Below are 27655 nucleotides of genomic sequence, written 5' to 3'. Positions count from 1 at the left end.
ACCTCTGTCTTGTCTGGATTTAGCCTCAGTCCATTCTCCTGCATCCTTTGCAGTACAGCCTCCAGGCAACGCTGAAGGGACGGAACGGCATCCACTGTTGTTGGAAAAAAGGAGATGTAGAGCTGGGTGTCATCAGCGTACTGATCCAGTTGTGATCCTGATTGCTGCTAGTTCCCTATCTTCTCAGTCATCCACTGTGCTCTCTTCCCCAAGTATCTTCCGAAGGATAGGGGAAACCCTTGAAAGTGATGACAAGGGTTGTGGTGGGGAGTCAGTAAAGTCCCTTTTTTCTTTTTGGAGGATTCTAAGCAGAACTGCATACATATTCTTGAATGTTTCCACAGCGCTAACAAAACTGGGTCTGAGCCATTAATGCTTCATTTTGTTTCAGTTTTTTTTCAGTGAAAAGCTGGAAACATATGATCTTTCCACATATTTTATTTCAGCTGTAAAACTATTCTTTGTCTAGTCACACAGAATATTTTTCCTGACAAGGTGCTGTAAATGTTTCTGCCCACATATTTAATCTGTTTTTACAGCCCTCAAATACCCCAATCAGCCAAGCAGCATTGTCTTCCAGTCTCCTGGTTTCACGGATGGTGTAATAGAAGATAAGGAACTACCAGAGGAAGTAGTGGAAAAAGAGGACATGGAAACAAGTGAAGATGAGGAGGACTTAACTGAAGATGAAGATGATGAAATAGAAAGTGACATTGAAGATATAGAAGAGGTTAAGATACTTGAGCATTGGCTAATTCGAGATGCCATTCTGTGGATCCTCGGTAGAGGGAGGCGTTTTGAACTTGTGTCGCTCTCACCTCATGGGTTATTACTAGAGTATACTCAAGTTACTCTCATCTTTTGAGGCCTTTTTAAAAAAACAATGGTTGCTTACTTCATGGGGGGTTTGTGTGTGCAAAAATAATGTGTTAAAATAGAAACCTGTGGCTCCCCATGCTTACAAATTAGTACAATGTTGACATACTGAATTTTTGTTCTTTCTCCCTTTGTTTCAGGAGAACAACAAAATATTGAGCAATAAAATAGTATCTAAAGAGCCAAAGAATGCAAACTCCGGGGTGATACCTACAGGTGCATATGAAAACTAATGAATTTTCTAAGATTTATTCTGTCTTGTTAATTAAAAGATGCAGTTGGTTTCAGTTGATGCAATTTTCTTCACTTTTCCCCCTAGGCAAACAACATGACCTAGACAAACCTAGAGACCTGGATGATGCATATGACTTCAATACAGATTATATGTGAAGAGGATGTTAAAAGGATTTGAGTGCTTTTTAGATTTCTGGAACTTAACACCAAGACTTTTTGGAGCCATCACATTCCAACAGTGTTTTCTGTATTTGCTGAACAGCAGATCCATGTAAATATTGTATATAGTGCTAAATAATTCAGTAGAGCTGATTGAATTATCTTACATTTCACCGTTGTGAATTGCATTCAGTAAATTAAGTTTTATCTCTGGCTTCCATTTGCATCTGTTCTGTGAAATGAATTAAAGTAAGTCACGACAATTTTCACAAGGGCTTTCCATTGATATAAAATAATGAGACAACAATTCAGAGTCTGCCTTTTAGTATTCTTGTGGTTGGGGTACAAGCAAATATGTATGCCACAAATGAAGACGATTAGTAAATGAAAAATGCATAGTCTGTTTAAATCGAATACAGTGGTGCCCCACTTGACGATAATGCGTTCCAGCGAAATCATCGTTAAGCGAAAAAACCCATTGGAATGCATTGAAAACCAGTCAATGTGTTCCAATGGGGGAACTACCTCCATCGTCCAGCAAAGATCCTCCATAGGGCGGCCATTTTCGATCCCTGTCTTGTGAAGAATCGCTCCGGAAAACAGCAGGGAGCCATTTTATGAACCGCCGATCAGCTGTTTTTGATCATCGTCAAGCAAAAAAAAAAGGTTCCTGAAGCAGGGACCAAATCGTTAAACGAAAATCGCCCATTGGAACCATCGTTTTGCGATTGCTATAGCGATTGCAAAAAAGGCATCGTAAAGCGATTGTGTCATCAAGCAGGGTCATCGTCAAGTTGGGCACCACTGTAGGTGATCATTGCCTGTGTTGCTTAAAGAGATACAGTCAGAACATTGATTTGACCACATTTGTGTTAGATCCAGTAGAAGCCTTCCATCAACAGAGGGAATGTTTCTATCCAGTTTATGGGTGAATGGTGTTCCTTCCTGGCAGAATGATGGTGGTGATAATCTCTAGTCCACCACCGATCCTTCTTGTGTGCTTTGGAATGCTCGGGAAGGTACCAGGAGCATTTGGAGTTCAAATCCCACTAGTAGCATTTGGAGAATTATAAAAATTAGTAAAAGCAGACCAAAATGTATCTTAATAGCCTTGTCTGTCATCTGCACTTCCAGAAGATGCCCTGTCTTTTTAGACTGCAGAGTTTGGTAACAGTAGATAGACTCACAAATATGTTTAGGCCTCAGCAAACTAAGTACAACATAAACAATATACAAAGGGAGTAAGAGCTGATAGTTTCACTCTCTGAAGAAGTTACACAGTTTCTTTTTGTAATAGCTGGATGCTGTCCGTAAACCTCCCCAAGTTTCTCTATTCTGCCTAAGCCAACAGTTTTCCTGCCCAGTATGGATATGGAATAAAATGAGAAAATTTAATGTACTCAGATGTCTGAGGACAATTGAAGGCCACCTAGTGCTCAAAGATGCTGTTCAGTGACAGCTACACTCTGCTGCTAAAATAATACTTTCATTTTCAAATGGCATGCTTAATATTTAACTGGTGTAACACACATCCTTTGTGCACTTCAACAATGCTGAAATTAGGGGTGCTGAACCCCTGTGTAGTTCAAAATCCTTGTATAATTCTTGCATGTAACTAAAAAGCATAAACAATTGATTCTTCAACATGGCCTCTATGAATCCACACCAGTGGGTTAAACAGCGCCTGCGCTGGTCCTCTCTGCTGCCATCAGACCGGGGCTTCCACACTGCCAACAACAGCCCTAGATAAGCCTGAGACTAACCTTTCTCAGGCCACTTCCTGGAGAGGAATAGCTGCACGGTATTTATTATTTATTGAAATACGTATTTATTTGGGGAAAAAAGTACAACCAAAACAGTGCTGAGCAGACCTGTGTGAACAAGTGTATAAGAAAAACATACAGAAGACTGGAGATAATGTATGAATAAGGGGCCACTACAATAAAATATTGTGTCTCCCAAAAGAGACTTATTATAGGGCTTCAGCTAGCTTGGAATAGGACTGCTCTAGCTAGGCGCAGGCAGGAAGGGATAAAGGACATTTTATACTCCCCATAACTCTTGCTTTGCTATATCATCCTAAAGTGTTAAAATATGGGGGTTGGTGCATTTTATTTTTTGCTTTCTCCTGTCTTGAGATGTTCCTCTGAAAGGCAAGTAACATCATTTACCCTGCAGTGTAAATATACAGTGGTGCCTCGCTTAATGATGTTAATTGGTTCAAAAAAAACCATTGCTATGGGAAAACATCGTTAAGTGAAACGTGTTTTCCCATAGAGATGCATTGAAAACCGGTTAATCGGTTCCAATAGGCACGGATTGCCGTCCTTAAGCGAAAAAACCCATAGGAAACATCGTTAAGCAATACAATGTTTCCTCCATTGGAATGCATTGAAGCCTATTCAATGCATTTCAATGGTTTTGCAATGTCCATTTTTGCAAATTTAAGTGTGTCTTAAAAGGTTCAAAAACAGTTTTAAATGCTTGGAATCGTTAGTGCACCTTCTAAAACGGGTGCAAACTTAATTTGGCTTTGATCTGACTTTTCGTTAATTTTTGCTGAATTTTTTCCCCCACCAACTTTTGACAGCTGTCAAAATTTGACAGGTCCATGCTTTCCTATGGGAGAGAAAAAAATTCACAAAAAATTAACGAAGACTCAGAACGAAGCCAAACTAAGTTTGCACAGGTTTTGCAAGGTGCTCTAACGAATCCAAGCATTTAAAACAATTTCTGAGTCTTCGTTAATTTATTGTGAATTGTTTTCTCCACCATAGGAAACAATGGAGCTGTCAAAAGTTGGGCTCCATTGTTTCCTATGGGGGAGGAAAAAATTCACAAAAAATTAACGAAAAGTCAGCAACTGTTTTTTAAATGCTTGGGTTCGTTAGAGCACCTTCTGAATCGTGTGCAAACTTAGTATGGCTTTGTTCTGAGTCTTCGTTAATTTTTTGTGAATTTTTTTCTCCCCCATAGGAAATAATGGAGCCCAACTTTTGACAGCTGTCAAAAGTTGGTTTCAATGCTTTCTTATGAGGGAGAAAAAAATTCAGCAAAAATTAACGAAAAGTCAGATCAAAGCCAAATTAAGTTTGCACACGTTTTAGAAGGTGCACTAACGATTCCAAGCATTTAAAACATTTTTGAACATTTTAAGACACTTTTAAAATTGAAAAAATGGACATCGTTAAGCGAAACAGGGGACCTAAAAATGCATTCGCTATGTGAAGCATGGTCACAAAATCGCTAAGCGAAAATCGCCCATAGGAAAAATCGTTAAATGATGCATAGAATTCTTTTAAAAAACCATCGTTAAGCGAAAACATCGCTAAACGAGGCTATCGTTAAGCGAGGCACCACTGTGTGTGTGTGTGTGTGTGCGTATATATATATATATATATATACGCACACACACACCAGACACTATTGAGGGCTTGAACAGAATAATTACTTTGATTGTCTGGCTTCCACTTTATTTCATGCCCACCCAGCAGCTGTATGTTTAAGACAAGGTCTGTATGTTTAAGACATGGTTCTGATAACTTGGTCTCATTGAATTAAATACCTCTTACTTCTAGATAACTGTCTCTAGGACTGCCATCTTAATTATTATGTTCTGTGAAGTTTACGGTGACCTTTCCAGGATTTGTCAGCTATAGAGGATGCAGAAGTGGTTTATCATGCCTTGTGGAATTGCATTAGGGCCTTGCGGCTACCCACAGAAAATGGTGGACAAGTTCAAGACTGGGCATAGCACTATGTTCCCTCACTTCCCCAAGAAAAGAGAGCAATGATAGACAGTCCTGCCTTTTGACTTCCAGTGGTAGCCTCCCAAGTTTTCTCACCACACACTGGCAGTTGCGGTAGAGAATTTTTGAGCTTTAAAAGAAGGGTGGGGAAAATTCCGCCCTATAGTCTTTCCAATATACTTTCACTCTAGCAGCAAACAGGTAGGATTCCAGGTGGGACAAATCTGATCTCCAGGCCCGGGATTCCTTGCTTCTGCTATACAGGACAGTTAGCCATCAGCATTAAGTCTTGGCAGCTACAGAGTACATCATGGACCACCCCTTGCAATTTCCCCAAGCCCTTTACATTTTTTAAATCTCCACTTTGAGCAGACAATAGCTTGAACCAGCTTATAAAATACAACACTGTTCACAAAATAACATAAAAGGATTGCATATATACAACCAATTCATTAGAAGCTTGATGAGTTTCACAATTTTATAGAAAGTAGTTGCTTTAGTGTTGATAGTTTCTTGAAACAGTTTACTCAATGGTTTTCAGAAGACCCCGATGAAGTCCACTGCTGTAAGGACCTGAATAAATCTTTCAGGAGAAGGAAAGGTCTAGTACAAAAAACTTGTACTTGCAGGTTAAGCAAAAGGAAGAACAGCAGCTTTTAAGGGATACGGGTTACTGTGTAAGAGGTGTGGCCATCACCGTGCTAAAGGCGGGATATATTCCAGAAAGTTAGCCTTGAAGAATCCATATAGTCCAAAATACTAGTTCATAAGAGGATCTCATGTGCTCCTTAGATTGGAAGACAAGGAGATGCCTCACATAAGCGTGCACCTTTCAAGTACGTGCTGCTTTGCTTGGTGAATTCCTGACTGTGCTGCACTTTGGTAAATGTCCTGAGAAAATGCACAAGCATCAAATCCACCTTATTTTGCTTCATACATATCGGTATGCCTCCGAACCAAGTTGAATTTGCCGGTTGGGTCAGGAATGTACCATTTTTCCCAGACATCAGCATAAGATGCTGTCCTGCCCCAGGGTTTGAAATGCCCATTCCAGTGGAGTAGTTTGGCAGCTTTCACAAACTGTGGTGAGTATCTTTTGCCTGCACTTGAACCTTTGAAGTGAATAACAACGGTTAATGAGTTTCATTTTCTACAGTACACCTGAGTTGTATTAGAAGTTCACAAATCACAATCGCTAGGCACATAGCCCGAAGCATACCATTTTGTATCAGGGTGACATTTTGTAACGTGTGAAAGAGACAGAAGACTCCCCACCCAAGAAGTAAATGAATCGCTCTGCTACAGGATCTCTCAAAATGAGAGCAGAAGCAGAAAAAGGACTACAGTCCCAGTCACCTCAGTGTCAATTGTACTAGGTTCAGTGTAGGGAAAGTGCAATTAGCGTCAAGATTATTTCCTTCATACTTACCAAGGTGGCGCACATTCCACATTGGATCAATATTTGAATGTCGTTTATAAAATACAATGAGCAGCGGAGGTGCAGTAATGCTGCCTGCAAGAGTCCGACTGTATATTCCCTCCCTAGTGAGAGAGAAAAAAATTAACCAGCTGCAAACAAGGAGCCTCATTAATGTAGAAAACATTTTCAATAGAAAACTAAATACTTGGGGAGGAACAGAAAACACTGCTTCCACTTTTAATACAATTATTCAGATTAGAAGGATTAGGGGCTTGAGGTTGGTGCAGAAAGTGGCATCAGGTCCATGTCCTTAATGCAAGGCATGAGTTTTTTTTTTGGCAAAGACAAGTTGTCTAGAGATCAAGGATAATCAAAGGATTACAAGCAGCTCGGCAGAAAGAATGGAACAATAATTTTGATCATTCATTGACCCTCGCTCGCAGCAAACTCCTATTAGCCTCAGTCTCTAATTATCAGTGTTCAGCTCAAATCTGAACATACTCACACGACATTAAGTGTCATCCAGTTCTCCAGCTGCTTAGTGATATTCTGTAATTTCCATTCTGTTAGATTCGCAACAAAGACACCTGGATTGAAAGAGCAAGTGCTTGCTTTCATGGACAGTTTCCGGATTGCTTCTTTTTTATAATCAAGATACCCAATGTAATTATACTAGAAAATAAATAGAAATTTCGTTTAAAATTGAGTTTCAAGCACAAATATATCCCCTGCAAAAGACATGTATCTCAACTTTCTAAACCAAATTGTTATCACTAAATGAGATGTTATTTGGCTGAGTTTGAAAGAAGCTATTATTTCGCAGGTAGCTTTGATAACTGCATTGAGACAAGATAGCTCAATTAAAAGAGGCACTTAACTCCTTTATACTTAATACTTTGCTTATAGACTCATGTCCCATAGGCTGAAATCCTGTTGCGCAATTATGCAAATGGGACAATTTTTAAATATGAGTTGCCATACGTTAAAAAAATATCTCTGTGGACATGATCTGTTGCATGCCATGTCACACAACTCAATAGCCAACAGATACTTTCTTTGGAGATTTCTTCACTGACAGCAATTTGTATCTAAAAGCTACACCAATTCAGTAATTGTGCAACAGGATTTCAGCCACTGTCTACTTGACTAAAGTGCTGGATTCACATTATGTACAACTGGGGCAGGTAGAAGTCTTCCAAAAAAAGGGAGACAGAAGAGGGTAGTGGGGACTGTTGAATAGGTTGAATACTCGTAGTTACACAATGAAGGAAATCTCTCTGAAAATGAGAAAAACTCAAAAGGCAGGTCCTGAATCCAAATTTTAAAAAGAGAGTAAAGCTGCTTTGCTATTCAGCATATACATCCTAGAAAGCAAGTTAGAAGTTAGACTTCTTCTTTCTGGTCTCAGTGATCCACACACATGATGCTTCTGCGCCTTGGGAACATTCTAGAGTTTTAATCCTTCCTCTCAGCTAATATACCACTCCTCCCAACAGTCGGTCCTTAGCTCCCTCTCATTGTCAACTACAGTGGACCCTCGACTTACAGACGGCTCGACTTACAGACTTTTCGAGTTACAGACTTCTCTGGCTGCAAAATTTAGATTCGACTTGCAGCCGGAGAATCGACTTACAGACCAGAAAAAACCCAAAATGGAACAAAAATAGAATAAAAACCGCTGGTTATGGGATTAATCGGTTTTTAATGCATTGTAGGTCAATGGAGATTCGACTTACAGACTTTTCGACTTGCAGCCACCATTCCAATATTGATTAATTCCTTAAGTAGAGGGTCCACTGTAGATGAAAAAGAAAGGTTACTTACCTGTAACGATGGTTCTTCAAGTGGTCATTCTGTGAATTCACACAAAGGGTTAATACCAGCGCCAGCGTTGGGCCTCTCGGAACATTCTCTAGCTGCAAGAGAAAAGTAACAATGTTTAGGACTACCCCTACTGCGCACGCCCAGCCTAACCGTCCCTCAGTTCCATTTGTCCGCCACAGGTACCCGAAGTTATAGAGATGCCAGTGACAGACAGACAGAGGGGAGGCCGGGCGGGATTGTGTGAATTCACAGAATGACCACTTGAAGAACCATCGTTACAGGTAAGTAACCTTTCTTTCTTCATCGTGGTCTTCTGTGAATGCACACAAAGGGTGATTAGCACGCTTACTAACCGGATGGTGGGCTGTCACTGAAGAGCTGATGTTAGCACTGCCCTCCCGAATCTGGTTTCCTCTCTTGCCCTCATGTCCAATCTGTAGTGGGTTATGAAGGTAGAGGCATTGGACCAGGTAGCGGACCGGCAGATGTCGGGCAGGTCGACGCCACGGAGTAAGGCAGTTGATGAGGCTATAGCCCTGGTGGAGTGGGCCCTAAGTCCTTCTGGAGGATCTCTGTGGTTGAGCTCGTAGGCAAGGGTGATGGTAGATACGAGCCACCTAGAGAGCGTCGACAGCGAGGCCGGACAGCCCTTCTTTGGACCAAAGTAACAGAGAAACAGTCTGTTAGCCTGTCTAAATTCCTTGGTCCTAGAGACATAAAAGGCCAGGGATCGTCGAACATCGAGCATGTGGAGCATGCGCTCAACATCAGTAGCAGGAGACGGAAACAAGGTTGGTAGAATGAGTGGTTGATTCACATGGAAATCGGAGACCACCTTTGGGAGAAACGATACGTCCAGATAGAGCATAACCTTGTCCCTGAAGAATTGAAGAAATGGTTGATCAGAACGGAGCGCTGCTAACTCACTAGCCCGACGAGCAGACGTGATAGCCACCAGGAACAGTGTCTTTAAAGAAAGCATCTTAAGGTCACAGGTAGCCATGGGTTCAAATGGAGGCCTAGAAAGAGCATGTAGAACCAAGTGAAGGGACCACTGTGGGAGTGGTGGGCGAACGGGAGGTCGGAGGTTAGAGAGACCCCTCAAGAACATCCTGACGGTAGGGTGAGAGAAAAACCGGGAAGAGGGCGAAGCCCTGGGTTGGAAGAAGACAACCGCTGCAAGGTACACTTTGATAGTAGATATAGAAAGGTGAAAGTCAAACAGGTAACGGAGATACTGTAGAAGTGTGGAAAGAGATACAGGGGAGGGAACGAGATCCCTCTGCTGGGTAAATTTCAAAAAACTCTTCCACTTGTACGCATACAAGCGAGATGTGGAGGGCTTAACGGCATTAGTCAAGACCTCTTGGATTTCGGGACGATCCTCCACGCCATCAGATGGAGCGTTTCGAGGTCCGGGTGAAGGACTTTGCCTGCTTCTTGGGTCAGCAGGTCTGGCCATAGCGGAAGGGTCACGGAGTCCACAGCCATTTTGACTAGAGTGGGAAACCACACCTGGCGAGGCCAAAAGGGTGCGATGAAAATGGCCGGAGTCATTGAACGTCGGAGCTTGACTAGGGACCTCTGTATCAACGGAATTGGTGGAAACATGTATAAGAGGCCCTGGTTCCATGGAATCATGAATGCGTCGCCAAGAGAATGTAGGCCGAGGCCGGCCCGAGACGCATACATGGGGCATTTCGCATTGAGAGGGGATGCGAACACGTCCAGCACTGGAGTGCCCCATTGGTGGCAAAGGTCCTGGAAGACCAGAGGGTTCAGTTCCCATTCGTGTGTCTGATGTTGAAGCCTGCTCAGAGTGTCTGCAACTGTGTTGTCCTCTGTGGCTACATGGATGGCTACCGGGTAGATATGATGACGGTAACACCACTCCCAGAGGAGGATGGAGAGGTATAGGAGTGAGTGAGAACGAGTTCCTCCCTGCTTGTTGACATAGTGCATTGTGGTAGTGTTGTCCGTCACCAGCTGGACTCCGCGGCCCTGTAGCAGCGGAAGGAAGGACCTGAACGCCTTGATGACTGCAAGTAGCTCCAAATGATTGATGTGGAGCATGGTCTCCTGAGGGGTCCAGAGGGCATGAATGGTGTGATGGCCGCAGTGCGCCCCCCAGCCGGATGGACTGGCGTCCGTTGTGACTTGGGCGGTGAGACGGAGTGGACGAAAGGGCCGACCAACCGTGAGGTGGGGTGTGTACGTCCACCACTGGAGCTGTCTGGCTAGCTCCGGCGTGACACGAAGACGCTTCCTCTGGCTGTCCATCATGGGGTCGAAAAGAGTGAGGAACCATGACTGGAGTGACCGTAGCTTGAGACGAGCGTGAGCTAACGCCGGTGTTGTAGAAGACATCAGGCCGAGAAGGTGCTGGGCATGATGGGCTGTCACCCGAGCACGAGGCTGAAATTTCCTGATGGCTCGTTGAATCTTGTGTATTCTCTCTGGGGGGAGAAATGCACGACCCTTTACAGCATCTAAGCAGACCCCTATGTATTGTACTGTTTTGGAGGGGACGAGTTGAGACTTCTGTTTGTTGACAGTGAGACCGAGATTGCGAAGGAGATACAGGATGAATTTTGTGTCTTTCAGGGATTGTCTTCATGTCGTGGAGACCACGAGCCAATCGTCCAGATAAGGATAGACATGGATGCCCCTGAGACGAAGGTAAGCTGCCACTGGGGCCATGACCTTGGTGAAGGTCCGGGGAGCTGTGGACAGGCCGAATGGCAGGGCCTGGAATTCATAGATTGTGCCCTGAAAGATGAACCGAAGAAATTTGCGGTGGTCGGGGTGGATAGTGACGTGAAAGTATGCGTCCTTTAGATCTATAAGGACGAACCAGTTGTTTTTCTTCAGCAGGTGCATGATGGACTCTAAGGTGAGCATTCGAAACCGTCTGGGTCGCAGGTAAGTATTTAGGAGTCTTAGATCGAGGATGGGCCTTATGCCTCCTCCTCTTTTTGATACAGCAAAATAGCGGGAGTAAAACCCGCGTTGTATGTCGCGAGGTGGTACTGTATAGATGGCATCTTTTTCCAAGAGAGATGATATTTCTTCCTCTAGCGAGGGATCGAAGGAAGAATGATTTATGAAACCTAGCGGAGGAGATCTTATAAACTCCAGCTGGTAACCGTGCTGAATAATTTTTAGAGCCCAAGTGTCGGTTGTGATGGCAGACCAGTTGTGAAGAAACGGCTGAAGACGGGTGGTAGGTGGTGAATGGGTAAAAATGGGGGGCCGAAAGTCAAAGGTACTGTTTTTGTTTTCTTCCAGGTGGTTTAAAGGATTGGCGGCGATGAGACGGACGAGGCCGGTATCCCTGGTATCCTTGAACAGAAGAAGAGGACTGGCCAGAGCGTTGCTGAGGTAGGTGCTTATAAGGACGGTATTGTTGAGAAGGTTGTTGGTATTGACCGTAAGATTTACGCCATTGGGGTCTTCGCTGTCTAGATTGAGTCTGAACAGAGTAGGACTTGGCAGTCCTCTTGGCCTTGTGGAGGTCCTCTAAGTGGGAGTCGGTCTTTTCATTGAACAAGCCGCTAGCGTCAAAAGCGAGACTCTCAACTTTTGATTTGACATCATCCAAAATGTCTGCAGAACGGAGCCAAGCGTGGCGCTGGATGGTGATGGCAGACATGAGAACTCTAGCAGAGATCTCTGCCGCATGTCTAATGGAGAGACGCTCATGCTTGGATACCGTCTGAGCCTCTTCATAAGAGTTTAGAAAAGCTTGCCGGGTGTCTTCAGGTATCATTTTCAGTCCTGGCAAAACTTTAAGCCATAACTGTTTGTGATAAGCCCCTAGTACAGTCTGGTAATTTATGACTCGAAGTAACAGGGTGACAAGGGAGTAGATTTTCCTACCGATGATTTCCAGTTTTTTACCCTCTTTGTCAACGGGGGTAACGTGAGCCTTGGCAGATGGTCTTGAACAGCTTGTTTCTACAATGAGTGAGTTTGGAATTGGATGTTTGAGCAGAAAGTGGGTGTCAGCCCCATGAATCCTGTAAAAGTGTTCTGTGCGACGAGGAACATTAGGGGTATTCGCAGGCTGAGCCCAGAATTCCTTAATGGCCTCCATAACCACAGGCACAAAAGCTATACTAGGTGGAGCGGTACTGTCCTTTTTAATGTCTCCGAAAAACAAGTCTTCGCCCGGAGGTGAAGGAAGATTCAAGTCCAGTTTCAAGGTTTTAGCAAGCCTGGACATCATCTGGGAGTAGCAAGAAAAATCCTCAGATGGAGAAGATGCATGAGGATCACCAGTGTCTGAAACCACCACATCTCCCTGAGGCAACTCGTGCGGTGGCAGGGGTGGGGGTTGTTCTTGATCAGAGTCAGAAGACTGCTCTGTGGACACCTCATCTGGATCTGAGGAGAAGACATCCCTCTTCTTTTTTGGAGGGGGTCCCTCGATGCCGACTGACGCTGTCGGAGGTCGTGGCGGGACCGCAGTCGACGCCGAGGTGGAAGGCACCGGTTGCGGTGCAGGGGCAACAGGTAGGGAAGGAGGCTTATCTCCGACTCGGATAACTCGGTGTCGACGTCGAGGACGGGTGGGCTCCGACGAAGAAGACAGGTAAATGTACTGGATCTTCTTATGGTACCGGTCTCGAGATGCGGACGTCGAAGACGAGGAAGGAGACCTCGAGCGCTCATGTCGACGTCGATGGTGCTTACGACGCTTGGGACGGTCGGAGTCCACCGAATAGGAAGAAGAGGATCGACGTCGATGTTTACTACGACGTCGATGGGAACGGCGCTTCTTCCTAGAGCGTTTGCGCTTAGAAGATTTGGAGTCCGAACGATGGGAAGAGTCGGACTGGGTCGAAGCGTGATGCCTCTTCTTCGACCGTTTCCGTCGAGGAGACTTCGACCTCGAGTGGTCGGAGGAAGGGGACCAACTCGGGGAGCGATGTTTCTCCGTGCGAGGACGTTTGCCTCGAGGGGATTTCGACCTCGAACGCACGGGTGAGCGAGGCACCTTGTCTCGAGGGGATCTCGAGCCCGAGTGTACGGACGAGATCGACAAGGGAGACGACCCCTGGCCCGCAGGAGATGGGCTATGTGGGGCAGAAGTGAGACCAGTAGTGGCTCCGACTAACTGGCTCGGCGTCGGGGAAGACATTCCCGATGGTGGCACAGTTTCAGTGCGTCGAACCAGAGGTGGAGCGGGTGCGTCGGACGAAGCCTCGAAGCGTCTCGACAACCCCTCGAGAATCGGTGACGGTATCGAGCCCGAGCTCGGAGAAAGTCGAATGGATGTCACCTTAAGCTTGGCGGGTGCCTTGGCTTTCGATGTTTTCGACTGTTTAGCCTTCGGCGGAGTGGGGGCCGGGGGCTCGGGATTCGAAGCAGGAGCGGCCGATTTCGACGTTGCGGATTTTTTCGACATTTTCGAAACCTTGGAGACCACCGACTGCACAGGAGCCGCTCGAGAAGTGGAAGCCATCTCCCCCTCCGAGGGCGCCGTGGAAGACAATGTTGACTCCCACAGATGAAGTTTAAGGCGCTGCTGGCGAGCCTTAAGAGCGGCTTTAGTGAAAGCTTTGCAGTGTGGGCAAGTTTTGGAGTTGTGCAATTCCCCCAAACAATACAAACAAGTATCGTGGCCGTCCTGGTGGGGGATTTTGCGATCGCACACCACACACCTGCTGAAGGGCCCGGACGGGGACATAGGGTGGTAAGGAACCGACATCGACTAGTTTAAGGGAGAAGGCAAAGCAGTCCGTAAGCAGTCCGGGTAAAAGCCAGGAGAATAGAGTAAACCGAGTCGTCTGGTTGAAAGGGGAAACGCGCTAGGGTAGTCCGTAAGCTAAGCCAGGTCAAAAATCCAAGGAATAAAGCAGATTTTGAATAAAACGCAGCTAAGAACGAAAGGCTCCAAACCGCTAGGCGGAAAAATGGAACTGAGGGACGGTTAGGCTGGGCGTGCGCAGTAGGGGTAGTCCTAAACATTGTTACTTTTCTCTTGCAGCTAGAGAATGTTCCGAGAGGCCCAACGCTGGCGCTGGTATTAACCCTTTGTGTGCATTCACAGAAGACCACGATGAAGAATGGCCCTCCCCAGAACATGCAGTACAAAATCAAAGTTTCCCATACATATTGTGGCCTTTCCTTGCCAAAAGTTAGCTTTCAGAATTTCAATAAAATTATTTAGGCTCCTGAGTAGTATGTAGCAGTGTTATGAAGCATACCAACAGAAAGTCAATGTCTCAGTCCTAAAATTCAGCTTAAATAAAAAATGCTCCACCATAAAATCCTCCTGTGAAACTCTGAAGTCATGAATGCAACCACAGAAGTGGAGGCAACATCTAAACATTTGAGCATGCAGCATTCATGTTCCCCTTTTCAAACCGTTTGCACCTGGTTTCCTGCTCCCCGGATGGCAAATTTATTTGAGGTAGAGTCACAGTCATCTGAGAATGCAGCTGCGTGGCCCTGCTGAAGTGGAGTGTTGTAAAGCTCAAGGATATCATCTGAAATTGTCAGTGAAGCAAAGAAAAAGTCAGAGTCAAAGCAAATAAAAGCCCATATCCTGACAATGCGCTTTTAGGAGACATGTCTTGCACAACTTTCTCCAGTACTCAGATGTTCACATATTAAGTTGTTTCCGCTCAAATCTGCTCACTAAAATTAACAACAAAACTCAAGATCAGACTAGTTCCACCTGTCTCGGGAAGTTCAAGACAAGTATTTATTGAATATGGACTTTTTATGCCGTTCAGCCAACTAGTTTGTAATGGAAGAATATTTCCAATGCTGTTCGTGGCATATACTCTTTAACAAACAATGTCAAGAATCTGATCCGCTGAGACAAACCCTGGTTCTGGTGCAGTACCTCTTTGTTATCTAACCATAATCTTGCCTCCAATAACTTAATTTAATTCAAAACACAGCTTTATACATACACAATAGCGAAAAATTGTAAGTGTGTGGTAATAGCATTAAAAAGTATAAAAATTCAAATTTAGCAGCAATTTGACAACATATTGATTGCATCTGCACTGAACATGAAAGCACAAGTTAGTATGACCTGCACTAACAGAAAGGAACCATCGAAAGCTTTGAAGGCTCAGCAGTCATTGTGTTTTGAACCAAGAATTAAGTTTTAAAACAAATTCTAACTTGTTAAACAAAGCATTTTCATAACCCCAAGTATGAAGTTGGTTTGTTCTTTAAATGGGCTGTATTCAGTTTCTTTTAACCTGAAGTTCTTGCTTTGCATTAAATGGCAAAGCAAGAACAGATTAAGACAAAAGAGAACCCTAGTTTATTTCTTCTCCTGGTTGTGCAGGATGAAGAAAGGGGACAGAATGAACCTACTGACTTCACTGTTTGTGCACAAAGCACCAAACTGTAGTTTAGACAACCTGTAAGGCCAGCCTTCTAAGCTGTTTGCTGGTTTAAGTATTAAGAGTACTTGTGATAGAACGATAATTCTACTATCAGTACAAGTTACAGGAGTTCTTAATACTTCTTAAAGGCAAATTAACATTATTTCATTTCCACACAAAATCAATTAATTATAAAAAGACAATTTTTAATGTCTAAGGTACTTCCAGAGGAAAAGTTTCCATACCTTGTACAATCACATCGTCATCCAAATAAATGACTTTTTCTGCATTAGGGACCCAGTTAGGGAGATAGAATCTGGCAAAGGTTAGCTAGATGAAAATAAACAAAATTGTAAAGGGATCTGGAAATGCTAAATGTTTGGTTCCTACTTACAGAGAGAGAGAGAGAGAGAGAGAGAGAGAGAGAGAGAGAGTGTAGAGAATGTGTTCCAAAGAATGTGTTCACAAACAATGTGATTTATAGAAAACAATTTAATGAAACAAAGTTGTTGCTGAAACATTTCTAAATAATTACTGGAGCATCCTAACTTTATTAGATCAACACCACATGATCAAGACTTCTAATCACAGGAATAATTTCAAAGTCCAATTTTTAAGGCCATAATATCTATGTGCATACTCATTCACAATGAGCAGAAATCTCAAGGCACATTTTCTCTTTATTAGTTTTTTTTTTTAAATTAGTTAGCAGTTGTACTTACAGGTTTTATGGCATCTGGCACTTCTGAATCTACCTTCACTTTTCCATCCAGTACACGAGGATCAAAATCCAGAATCCGATATTTCACGTTTTTCAATTGGGTTTTACTAAGCCATGTCCTGTATAAGGAAGATAGCAATAGAAGCAATTGAAAAAAAGGGGTACTTTTCTTCCTGTAAGGGACGTGGTGACGCTGTGGGCTAAACCGCAGAAGCCTGTGCTGCAGGGTCAGAAGACCAGCAGTCGTAAGATTGAATCCACGCGACAGAGTGAGCTCCCGTCGCTTTGTCCCAGCTCCCACCAACCTAGCGGTTCGAAAGCATGCAAATACGAGTAGATAAATAGGGACCACCTCGGTGGGAAGGTAACAGCATTCCGTGTCTAAGTCGCACTGGCCATGTGACCACGGAAGATTGTCTTTGGACAAAACGCTGGCTCTATTTCTTGGAAACAGGGATGAGCACCGCCCCCCCAGAGTCGAACACGACTGGACAAAACTTGTCAAGGGAAACCTTTACCTTTACCTTTCTTCCTGTGGGTGTTGGGATGGAACTAACACTGAACTTTGAGATGTGCAGTATTTAGGAGACAGAGAAATTTGCAGTATTTAAGGAGACAGAGGAATAAATACACTAATTTATATACATGATGGGCAACATTACCTCAAGTGGTCCACTGTATCATTCAGAGTAACAATATGAAAGGCTACATTGGATTTAGTGTTCTGCTGAATACTGTTCATGGCTGCTATTACACCACCTAGCCTGTCATCAGATGCCATGATGACCACAGGGATTTCCTCTCCATTTCCCCCCTCGGTCCACCTTTGAGGAGCCTCGGGTATAAAATCGATGGGTTGGAGTCCTAATGGACTTGAATCTGCAAAACAACAATGTAGCAAATGTTTATAAGACTATAAGCAGAACTGAGCTTGATGGGGCCACAGTTTTACCTTGTCCAGTATTTTCTTCTCATAGTGGTCGGCCAGGTTCTTTTGGAAAGCTCAACTGCAGGACACAAGTGCAACAGTCCCCTTCCCCTGGTACTGAGAGGTATCTAGTGTCAATCACTTTTAAAGCCTGTCAATATCACTGAGAGAGGTAAGTCCATGCTTAACTTTCTGCTGTGCAAGTTAATATGATCTCAAAGAATTTTGGCTAAATCTAGCTTATATAATTTACACATACTTCCTCGCCTTCTTTAAAATAGGACTGTTACATACAGCACTGATGTTACCTGTCTGTCATGGGTTTGGAGGGAAAGTTCCATCCTATGGGGAGTGGAAGGCGGGACATCAGGAGGAGGGGCTGTACTGTATATATAGGTGAAGCCTGTGTGGAGAAGGGAGACGCTGGGATGTGACGAAGCAGCAGCTGGGAAGAAGAAGCTGGTGTGGGAGTCTGTGTGTCAGACAGGGTACTACTGTGTGTCAGAGTACCAGCCTGATAGGTTCAGGTGTCTGTTGGTTAGCCAGAACTGATAGGTTCAGGGTCTGTGCTTCAAGTTAAGTGTTCTGTGTGAACCAAACTGTGTGCATGTATGAATGAGACTAAGCCACGTTACTATATCTTATTCACCTGATCATTTTATTTTCCCTGTGTGTTATTTAATAAACCTAATTCCTTTATTTGTTAAAAATCCATCCCTGGTCTGTGTGACTTCTTATAGGGAATGGTTGGTGGCAGCTTAGTTAACGTGTGGCAGATCCCAGTAGGTCTGGGTTTGTCGCATTGATTGGTGTCCAGCGTGTGGGATACGACTGGTCCAGTTGTCCAGCGGTCCAGCAAAGCCTTGGCAAGTGTGCCCAGAGCAAGGGGGGTCTAGTCAGGGACAATCTGAGGCGCGTAGGTAATCTTCTAGGTGTACCTCACGGGGAGGTGCGCTAGTGGAAGAACGTGCCAACTGGGGAGACTAGATTAGGGTGCTCTGAGGCTGCCTGTTTTGGCGGGAAAAAAGCTGAGGCAAAACTGTGTAGTAGCAGTGATCTAGCCTGCCTGCTGAGAGGCCCAGCAGAGGGGGGTAGACTCAAACTCGCTACTGTTGCAAGTTAAGTGCTGAAGAACAGCAGCAATCTATAGAAAGCTGGTTCTGAGGCAAAAGAAAAAAAAAAGTGGTCGTTTTATTTTGAGGCTTGACTTTTTAAAGCAGCCTGTTCTGAGGGGGGATTATGCCCTTGACTCGAAGCCAAATGGCAGAAATGGGTGAAGTGAAAGACCCCCAGGTTGACCAAGGTTCTGAGGAGGAATTTGGCGCAGTGCAGGGTGACAGCACGGGAGAACAGAACCCAGAGCTCAGAAAATTGCTCATAGCCCAACAGCATGAACTGAGGGTGAGGGAAATGGAGGAAAGATTAGAGAGAGAGAGAATGGAAAAGGAAGAAAGATTAGAGAGACAGAGAATGGAATTGGAATTGCAGAGAGAGAAAATGGCGTTTGAATTAAGAAAATTGGAACTGATGAACCAGAATAATAATAACAATAGGGATTCGGAGGGAGGCCAATTGTCTAAGGCTGACCTGAAGAAATTCCCTGTGTACCACAAGGGAGATTGTCCTGAGGTGTTCTTTTCCTTAGTGGAAAGAGCGTTTGTGGACTTCTCAGTGAGGGAAACTGAGAAGATGACCATCATGCGATCTTTAATCAGTGGTAGCCTGGCTGAGGTCTATGCCGAGATGCCTGAGGAACTGATGAAAGATTTTGCAGAGTTTAAAAAACTGGTGTTTGCAAGACATGGGATAAATGCGGAACAGCTGAGGCAAAGATTTAGGTCAATCACCAAGAAGCCAGAGCAGACTTTTACCCAAGTGGGGGCCCAATTGGTGAGGCTGCTTGAGAAATGGCTATCTCAGGAGGGAACAGAGACCTTTCAGCAGCTTAAAGATTTGATAGCGCTGGAACAGTTCTATTCAGTCCTGCATGGGGAACTGAAATTCCAGGTGAGGGAAAGGAAACCAAAATCTGTGGCAGACGCAGCCGAGATCGCAGATTTTATTTCCCAAATAAGAAAGCCCTTAGGTGAGGAGAAATCTGTAGGAAAACCCAAAGAAACCTACAGCAAGTACTCTCAGGGACCAGGGAAAAGCCAGCAAGGGGGAGGGGCCCATGGTGAAGGGAAGCCCTCAGACATGAAACCAAGACCTCAGATTTTGGAGGGAAAACCAAAACAAGATGAGAGAGAATCAAAATACACCAGAAAATGTTATTTCTGTCAGGGAAAGGGCCATCTAATCTCAGAGTGTGAGAAATTAAAGCAGCTAAAAGGAATGGTGCCTCAGGATTCGAGTGGAACCAAGCCAAAAGCTGTGTTCTGTGTCCAGAAAGAGCAAGGCTCATTGTCACTGAGGGAGCCTGTTGCCATGGCTACTCAATCTGGAACAGCTACATCTGCTGATCAGGCTGAGGAAAATGGTCCTCTTGTAGAGGTCAGGCGCTGCCTGTTGGTGAGGACAGATTCCCAGTTGTTTGAAATAGCAGGGGTGGACGTAGGAATACTTGACCGTCAGTATCGGGGGCTGCGGGACACTTGTTCTCAGGTGACCCTGTGCCATCCAGATATTATTCCTAGGGAATATGTAATCCCAAATGAGAGCATGAAGGTGGCAGGGATTGAGGGACAGATAATCTCACTGCCAGTCGCGGAGGTACCTGTCAACTTTCAAGGCTGGAGGGGAGTTTGGCGGCTAGCAATTTCATCGACTCTGCCAGCAGCCGTACTCGTGGGAAATGACCTGGCTGAACATGTGAAACGGGTGCTAGTGATTACACGTTCACAAGCCACCACGGGGACAGTTCAGGGGGGTAATGATGAGCCAGAGACGGAAGCAGAGGGGAGTTCAGAAGCTGTGGTGGAAACCTTAACCACAGACAGCAGATTTGGACAAGAGCAAAAGGCAGACGCCACTCTCCAGAAGTGTTTTGAACAGGTGACTGACGCCCAGCTAACACCTGAAACCCCAGTGAGATTTCTGGAGAAAAAGGGGGTTTTATATAGAGAGACCCTGAGGAATATCTCAACAGGGGGAGATGGGATCAGAAGTCAGCTAGTGGTGCCTGAAAAGTATCGCCCCATGATCTTACAAAGGGGGCACTCTGACATGTTTGCTGCACACTTAGGGGTGAACAAAACACAGCAGAGAATCACACAGAATTTCTACTGGCCTGACATAGGGAAGCAGATCAGGGAGTTCTGTAAACAATGTGATGTGTGTCAAAGGCAGGGGAATAGCCGCGACAGGATCAAAGCAAAGTTGTGCCCTTTGCCTGTGATTGACACTCCGTTCAAATGCATAGGGGTGGATATTGTGGGACCTTTGCCCAAGGCCACAAAGAGGGGGAACAGGTTCATTCTCACCATTGTGGACCATGCCACGAGGTACCCAGAAGCCATACCCTTGACTAACATTGAAACTAACACAGTGGCAGATGCCTTGGTGGGGTATATGTCCAGGATGGGATTTGCCTCAGAAATAATCACAGATTTGGGCGCATCGTTCACATCAAAGCTCATGAAACGCTTATGGCAAATCTGTGGAATTAAGCACAAGGAAACCACTGCCTATCATCCTGAAAGTAATGGGTTAACTGAGAAGTTCAATGGGACTCTAATGCGCATGATTAGGGCTTACTTGGCAGAGAATCCAAACAATTGGGACCAGAAGCTGCAATCCCTTTTGTTTGCTTATCGATCAGTGCCACAAGCCAGCACCGGGTTCAGTCCATTTGAACTTTTATTTGGGAGAAGGGTGAAAGGGCCCCTTGATTTGATCAAACAAAATTGGGAGCAGATCACCCAGGATGACCCACAAGACGTTGTGACAGATAGAGACTCTTTGAGGAAGGACCTAAAGAGAAACCTAGAGCTAGCAGCAGAGACCCTGCAAGCTCAAAAGGTCAGAAAGAAAGCTTGGGATGACCAGAAAGCCGGGGAGAGGCACTTTAACCCAGGGGAGGGAGTGCTTTGGCCTGGGCTCTGTAAAGAGAACAAACTGCAGCTGGGTAGCCCAGAAACAAAATACTTGGGTCACATGGTAGGGGGAGGAGTGATAAAACCCCTGGAGGCCAAAATAGAAGCTGTTCGTGATTGGCCCAGACCCAACACCAAGAAAAAAGTCAAATCATTTCTTGGGTTGGTGGGCTACTACAGAAAGTTCATCCCGAGGTTTAGCGAGATTGCGGCTCCGCTGACCGATCTGACGAGGAAGAAGACTGATGACAGCATCCCGTGGACCAGCGACTGTGAGGCGGCGTTCCAGAGGTTGAAGGAGGCGCTCGTCCAGTATCCAGTGCTGCGTGCTCCAGACTTCGACCGGGAGTTCATCATCTACACCGATGCATCTAACAGCGGGGTAGGAGCAGTTCTGTGCCAGGAGGATGAGAATGGTGACCAGCATCCAGTGTCCTACCTGAGTAGGAAACTTCAAAAAGGTGAGAGACATTTGGCAACCGTGGAGAAGGAGTGTTTGGCCATAGTCTACGCGATCCAGAAGGCCAAGCCTTACATCTGGGGAAGACATTTTGTTCTGTGCACTGACCATTCACCACTGCAATGGTTAAAGACAATGAAAACCCACAATAGCAAACTTATGAGGTGGGCTTTAAACTTACAGGACTATGACTTCGAAGTGAAGGTGGTCAGAGGGTCAGTGAACTGTGTTGCTGACGCCTTGTCAAGAAGACCTGAAGATTGAAGACGGCGAAAGAAACATGGACTATGTATATATATTGATGACAAAAAGTTAAATGTACCTGTTTTTTGAACTTGGTTTGTATGAATAAAGGTAACTTGATGTAATGTATATGGTAAATGTTTAAATGCCTAATTGATATGGTTAACTTAGAATGTAAGTATAAGTAAGTATGGTATTATATGTATAACTGTTGTTGTGTGTTTTATCCAGGTTGTTTTTTGGGAAAAAGCACGTTAGCTTTCCCCCTACAAAACAACTTATAAAGAGGGGAGGTGTTACATACAGCACTGATGTTACCTGTCTGTCATGGGTTTGGAGGGAAAGTTCCATCCTATGGGGAGTGGAAGGCGGGACATCAGGAGGAGGGGCTGTACTGTATATATAGGTGAAGCCTGTGTGGAGAAGGGAGACGCTGGGATGTGACGAAGCAGCAGCTGGGAAGAAGAAGCTGGTGTGGGAGTCTGTGTGTCAGACAGGGTACTACTGTGTGTCAGAGTACCAGCCTGATAGGTTCAGGTGTCTGTTGGTTAGCCAGAACTGATAGGTTCAGGGTCTGTGCTTCAAGTTAAGTGTTCTGTGTGAACCAAACTGTGTGCATGTATGAATGAGACTAAGCCACGTTACTATATCTTATTCACCTGATCATTTTATTTTCCCTGTGTGTTATTTAATAAACCTAATTCCTTTATTTGTTAAAAATCCATCCCTGGTCTGTGTGACTTCTTATAGGGAATGGTTGGTGGCAGCTTAGTTAACGTGTGGCAGATCCCAGTAGGTCTGGGTTTGTCACATTGATATACTTGAAATACAGTGGTGCCTCGCATAGCGAGGTTAATCCGTTCCGGATTAACCTTCGCTATGCGAAAACATCGCTAAACGGGTATAAAAAAGCCATAGAAACGCATTGAACTTCATTCAATGCGTTCCTATGGCTTGAAAACTCACCGTTAAGCGATGTTTCTCCATAGCGCCGCCATTTTCGCGCCCTCGGTAAGCGAGGGCAGGGCGCGAAAATGCAGCGCGGACCTTCCGGCGGCCATTTTGGAACCGCCGATCAGCTGTTCTCCCCCGCTTCGTTATGCGAAGATTGCTAAGCAAATCGCTTAGCGATCATCGCAAAGCGAAAAATCGCCATAGGGGCCATCGCTGAGCGAACGCTCCAGCGATGGCCCGGACCCCCTCGCTATGCGAATTCATCGCTTAGCGAAGCACTCGCTAAGCGAGGCACCACTGTATTACTTTGTTCTAAAAGCCAAATCACTCTTCCAGGAGACATCTGGAAGCCCTAAACAGTTTAGGACCTCGATATCTAGCGGAATGCCTCCTCCCACCTAGATCTACCCAAATCAGTCCTTCTAGCCAGGAAAGGCGGCTGAGGGACCTAATGTCAAGGGAGAAAGAACAAGATGCCGGTCTTCTTGGCAGTGGCCCCTCGCCTTTGGAACAGTCTGCCTGCAGAGATCTGTCTGGCTCCCTCGCTGGGTGTTTTTAAGAGCAAACTTAAGACTTGGCTCTTTAGGCAGGCTTTCCCTCCTGTCATCACTTGATTTTTTTTTCTTTTCCCCATCTTGAACTATATTACTATTGTTGTTTTTATTTTATTATATTGTTTTTATTCCATTTTTATTGTTAGCCGCCCAGAGTAGACTTGGGTCTAGAGGTATAAATTTAATAAAGAAAGAAAATAAATCTGGGAGCAAATTTTAAATTTGAAACAAGGTACATATTTCCCATCTGTCTTCTTTAACAAAGGAAACTGCTCATTCCTTTTTTGGTAATGAAGTGCCATTTTTGGTAGCAGCAGCTGCAAAAGTGGGCACAGCAGCTGCCTATGGTCCACCAAAACAACAAGGGCCTACTGAGCTACCAGCATTTAGTGAGAAATAGGATCGAACAACAGAAAGAGCAGATAGTGAAATGTTTTCAGTGATATGGGAACAAAGGTAATGAATGACATGTTCCAAAGGTATACATTTCACAGACAAAAAGCAAATGTTTCTAAAATATATATATATAAACAATGTTTTTGTCCCCTATCAAATCAACAATTTTATTGAAATATTGAAGTATTAGAATAAAGGAAAGGCATCATACCTGATAATTCCCTTTTCAATAGGTCACTGAGACCTAATATATTGTGATGTAACACTAGCAAAAATACAACAACAACAAGAACTAGGATGAAAATGTTCACTGAAATGGAAAAAAGAAAAAAGATGGTTAGATCATTAAGGAACAAGTTTATTTTGAATATTTTAATGTTAATTTATTTTAATACCATTGAAGAAAAAAATACCTTTTCTGGATGTCATTCCTAGTGCTTGTTCTAGATCAAGTCTAGTTCTGGGCTAAAAAGTCTAATGCTTCTTCAGAAACCTGCAAGAAGAGAATGTAACCAACACAAATTGGCAGAAATATATTTTCAGCCACCAGTGAGGATATCATGTTCTAATCTGAAAGCAATAAATGTAAAGGAGGAGGATTTCAAGTAAATATTCACCCACCATTCTGCCATGTGTACAACAAACAATGACAGACATTTTGAAATATAATTTCCCAGCCATCTCTCCCATAGAATTTTCCACGTCACTCTTGTTACTGAGATGGAATGTCAAAACTACTTCTGGAGGAAGTGAAAGCCCTGTCATGATAAATTGACTTGCATATGTTGCCCTCTAGAAGAACAAATTAACTCAGACAGTCTAAAATCAGCAGGAGAACACTTAGTCCCCTGGATGCTCTGATCTCAAGTGACCAGGCCTGAACATTAGATCAGCTCCATCTCTTTGAAGAGAACAGGGACGAAAGCTTTTTATTTCATTACAAATCTTAAACATGTATTGTATGCAGGCTTTTCTGAATCTGAATCATCATCTTCTTAGAGCTGCAGTGCTGGAAGGGACCCTATAGGATCATTCAGTCCAGCCCCTGTCAGGTAAGCAGAGTGAGGAACCAAACTCTCCACTGAGCTATCCAGCAGTTCTCTGTTCCCCAAGGTCATTTGTTTTATGAAAACTCTTTCAATAATTTTCTTTGCTTCTTTTCCTCTGTCCAGTCTAGTCCAGGACCAGTTAGAGCCCCTATAGTTCCATTATACTTGTCTTGCATAAAAACCTTTACCACCTCGTATAGATTAAAAGGAAAAGTAATACCTTTATTACCCCACTTTAAAAAAAGCTTATTAAAAATGTCAGCTTTTGACCTATATTAGTCTGCACCAATATAGTGTACATGTAGACTAGTATTGGTCCAGTGAGTTCCAAAATGCAGGTTGCAAACACAAGTACATTTCAAATTCCACCCTGGTAGCTTTTGGTTGGATTATTTCTCTCAGAGGTTTACCAGGTATTCTAAATGTTCCCGTCCCCCTCACCCCATTGCCTTATTTTGAAATTCAAGGGTCCCATTTGGCTAGGGAATGAGGTTAGAGAGAGATGTGGAAAATCCCCTCTCAGAAAACTGGGAATGAAATTTGGTCTACCCCCCAGGTGAAGTCAATGGCAGTCAAATTAATAGTATTACCCAGTGGTTGAAAGCAGATGTTTTCTTCAGTTTGCAGTCCTGCTTGGCTGATGTTAAAGAGTTCATGCTGTCTAGATGGTGCTCTGGGAAGCTATAAAAGGTATAGCTACATAATCAAGAAAAAAAACTAACCCAAAGCCATGTGGCCTTTACACAGCACAATTTTAAAAATGTTTTAGTGGCCTAATAAAGGTATCACCTTCTCTTGCTTTTGTATTGTGAGGTACCACAAAACTCCTTTTTGCTACACAGCTACCTGCTCAGCTTCTACTAAGCTGTTTCATAAGAGAGCAACAATAATTCCACCAATTTAAAAACTGAAAAGTAAAAATTTTCTTGCACTCTAATAGACAGACCTGGGAGACAAGCACTACTGTTTCAGTTCTGGAGGACGGGTATCTCCTCTCCCTGGTCTCGGACTTCTCCCCTTTCTATAATTAAAGATTTTATCCACAAACCAAGAAAAACACGTTTTGTGTACAAAGCACACTGCAGTACAACTAAGAAGAAATGATTCAACATTCAGATACACTGTCTCTGACTCTATTGCCTCTGAATATTTTTGCCTAGAAACAAAAGCAGGATTCTTCAAGGCTGTCACTGCACTGTCTTCTTTAAGACATATCTACAGTCTGTTCATCTCCATTCTAGTGATGTATATTTTTGCCTTTCTTACTCTGTGTACCAAAGAGATACAAGCTGGTAGAAGAACCCTGGGACCAGCTTCTTCAGTGACCTAAGTCATATAACCATAATATATAGCTAAGCAATGAAATATAGAATTATAAAATGTGTAACATTTGACACTCTGATTGCCCTTGGAATGAAAATTTAGTATATCAGTAGTGCTCAGGTAATTAACAGATATGCCTGTATATAAACATTTAAAAATCTGGGGCAACGCTATTAGTTTTAAGTGAAATTTCTGAACAGCTACTAACTGTAACTAAATCTATGCTTTTGATCCAATGATAGTTTATAAAATAAATTAGAAATAAATGTCCCAGTGACAAATCTCATAGACATTTCAAGAAACATTCCCAATAGGAGAATTACCACCAAGCCACCACGGGTAATAAGTGAAGTAGATTCAGTTTCTCAGCAGGTACATTAACGTTCAGCAGGGCTGTGCTGTATTTTACCTCAGTTCAGTTTAATTTACAACTGACCATCAACCCTTCCAACAGACAATTCATTTTTAGCCCCAAACTATGATATTTAATTGCGCACAACAGAGATCTGTGGTACCACAAGATTGCTGTTTTTGCTGCAACAAACTAACATGGGCAGCGGGGCCCGGGGTGGGTGGGTAATGTTGTGCAATATTTTTTTTTAACTTTCTCTAATTCTACCCTTCTGTTTTTCTATCACTGATTTTCTTTTCCTCTACTCCCCTCACAAACTCCATACACCCTTGGCGGAGCAAAGTGCTGAAAGTGGAAAAGCAACTGCCCTCTAGGGAGTTCGTTGCACAGAATGTTTTGTCTACTTTAGTTACTAGAAAACCTGACCCACTGACTGGAGGCGATCCCTGTGTGGAAAAGCAGTTCAAAGAATCACGACAAGTCATGATGCTTCTTATGCACAATACCTCTTTTAAAAACAGATTCGCACACGGGGTGGTGGTGGTGGTGGTGGTGTGATGAGCAGCCACGGCAACTGCGTGTAAATTCCTTCTGCTGATTTCGTGGAAATCTCACTTGTTTGCCCAGCCAAGAGAGCTCTCCTTATATTCTCCTCCTTTAAAGCCTTCGCAGTCTCTGGCAGGCACGAGCGAGATGCCAACTCGACAACAGCAGCAGCAGCAGCAAGTTGTCAGCAGCTGGAATTCCAAAGAGGTGTCTTTCGTAGTGCCTGATCGGGAAAAATATTTAAAAAAAAAAAAAGCGTAAGTAAGCACACCACGCATGACACAGCCCATTAACCTGAAGTGATTTTGCACGGTTGCAACGCCAACTGCGACAACGGTCGTAACCAAAAACCAGCGGCAGGCAACCAGCCAGCCTCTCTTTTTTCCTAAGGGCCCCTTCACGCTCCCAGAAGGCGGAAGTAGGCCTTGGCGGTTGTGTTAGACTTGTTGTCATGGAAACGCAGCCGAGCGCTGCCCAGGCC

General features: G+C 44.1%; 2 protein-coding genes across 4 annotated transcripts in view; one reads left to right on the top strand and one right to left on the bottom strand.

Moving 5' to 3' along the window:
• GNL3 (G protein nucleolar 3) overlaps positions 1–1482 on the top strand; it is a 19347-nt gene extending 17865 nt beyond the window's left edge. For both annotated transcript variants that reach the window (XM_020796688.3, XM_072989766.2), the window contains 3 exons: positions 540–730; positions 1017–1092; positions 1196–1482. In XM_020796688.3, coding sequence (XP_020652347.3) covers positions 540–730; positions 1017–1092; positions 1196–1266 — 338 coding nt within the window. In that variant the 3' untranslated portion in view covers positions 1267–1482. The remainder of the gene's footprint in view (positions 1–539; positions 731–1016; positions 1093–1195) is intronic.
• Positions 421–27655, bottom strand: GLT8D1 (glycosyltransferase 8 domain containing 1). 2 transcript variants are annotated; one of them, XR_013541732.1, is made up of 11 exons: positions 27135–27655; positions 24318–24397; positions 24116–24214; positions 16998–17214; positions 16337–16454; positions 15860–15944; positions 14644–14756; positions 6944–7110; positions 6448–6560; positions 5365–6130; positions 421–2396 (listed from the first exon to the last, which is right to left on the bottom strand). XR_013541732.1 is itself a non-coding variant. In XM_078385455.1 (9 exons), exons 1-9 carry the CDS (start codon positions 24331–24333, stop codon positions 5940–5942), a joined length of 1119 nt encoding a protein of 372 aa, XP_078241581.1. In that variant the 5' UTR covers positions 24334–25469; the 3' UTR covers positions 5449–5939. The 2 variants fall into 2 exon arrangements, 1 of the variants encoding a protein (XP_078241581.1); XM_078385455.1 differs by lacking the exons at positions 421–2396; positions 27135–27655 and having other exon boundaries at positions 5449–6130; positions 24318–25469.

Source organism: Pogona vitticeps, chromosome 2 (assembly GCF_051106095.1).
Source record: "Pogona vitticeps strain Pit_001003342236 chromosome 2, PviZW2.1, whole genome shotgun sequence".
Taxonomy (NCBI): Eukaryota; Metazoa; Chordata; class Lepidosauria; order Squamata; family Agamidae; genus Pogona; species Pogona vitticeps.
The sequence above is the reverse complement of the archived record's forward strand: the minus strand, read 5'-3'. Positions and strand labels throughout refer to the sequence as shown.

Excerpts from the sequence above, each read along its gene's own strand:
- GLT8D1 (XM_078385455.1), bottom strand. Across the intron at positions 16,455-16,997 it reads GATACAGTGGACCACTTGAG|GACATGGCTTAGTAAAACCC; the intron begins GTAATGTTGCCC and ends TTCCTTATACAG. Across the intron at positions 7,111-14,643 it reads TCCGGGGAGCAGGAAACCAG|TATAATTACATTGGGTATCT; the intron begins GTGCAAACGGTT and ends TTTATTTTCTAG.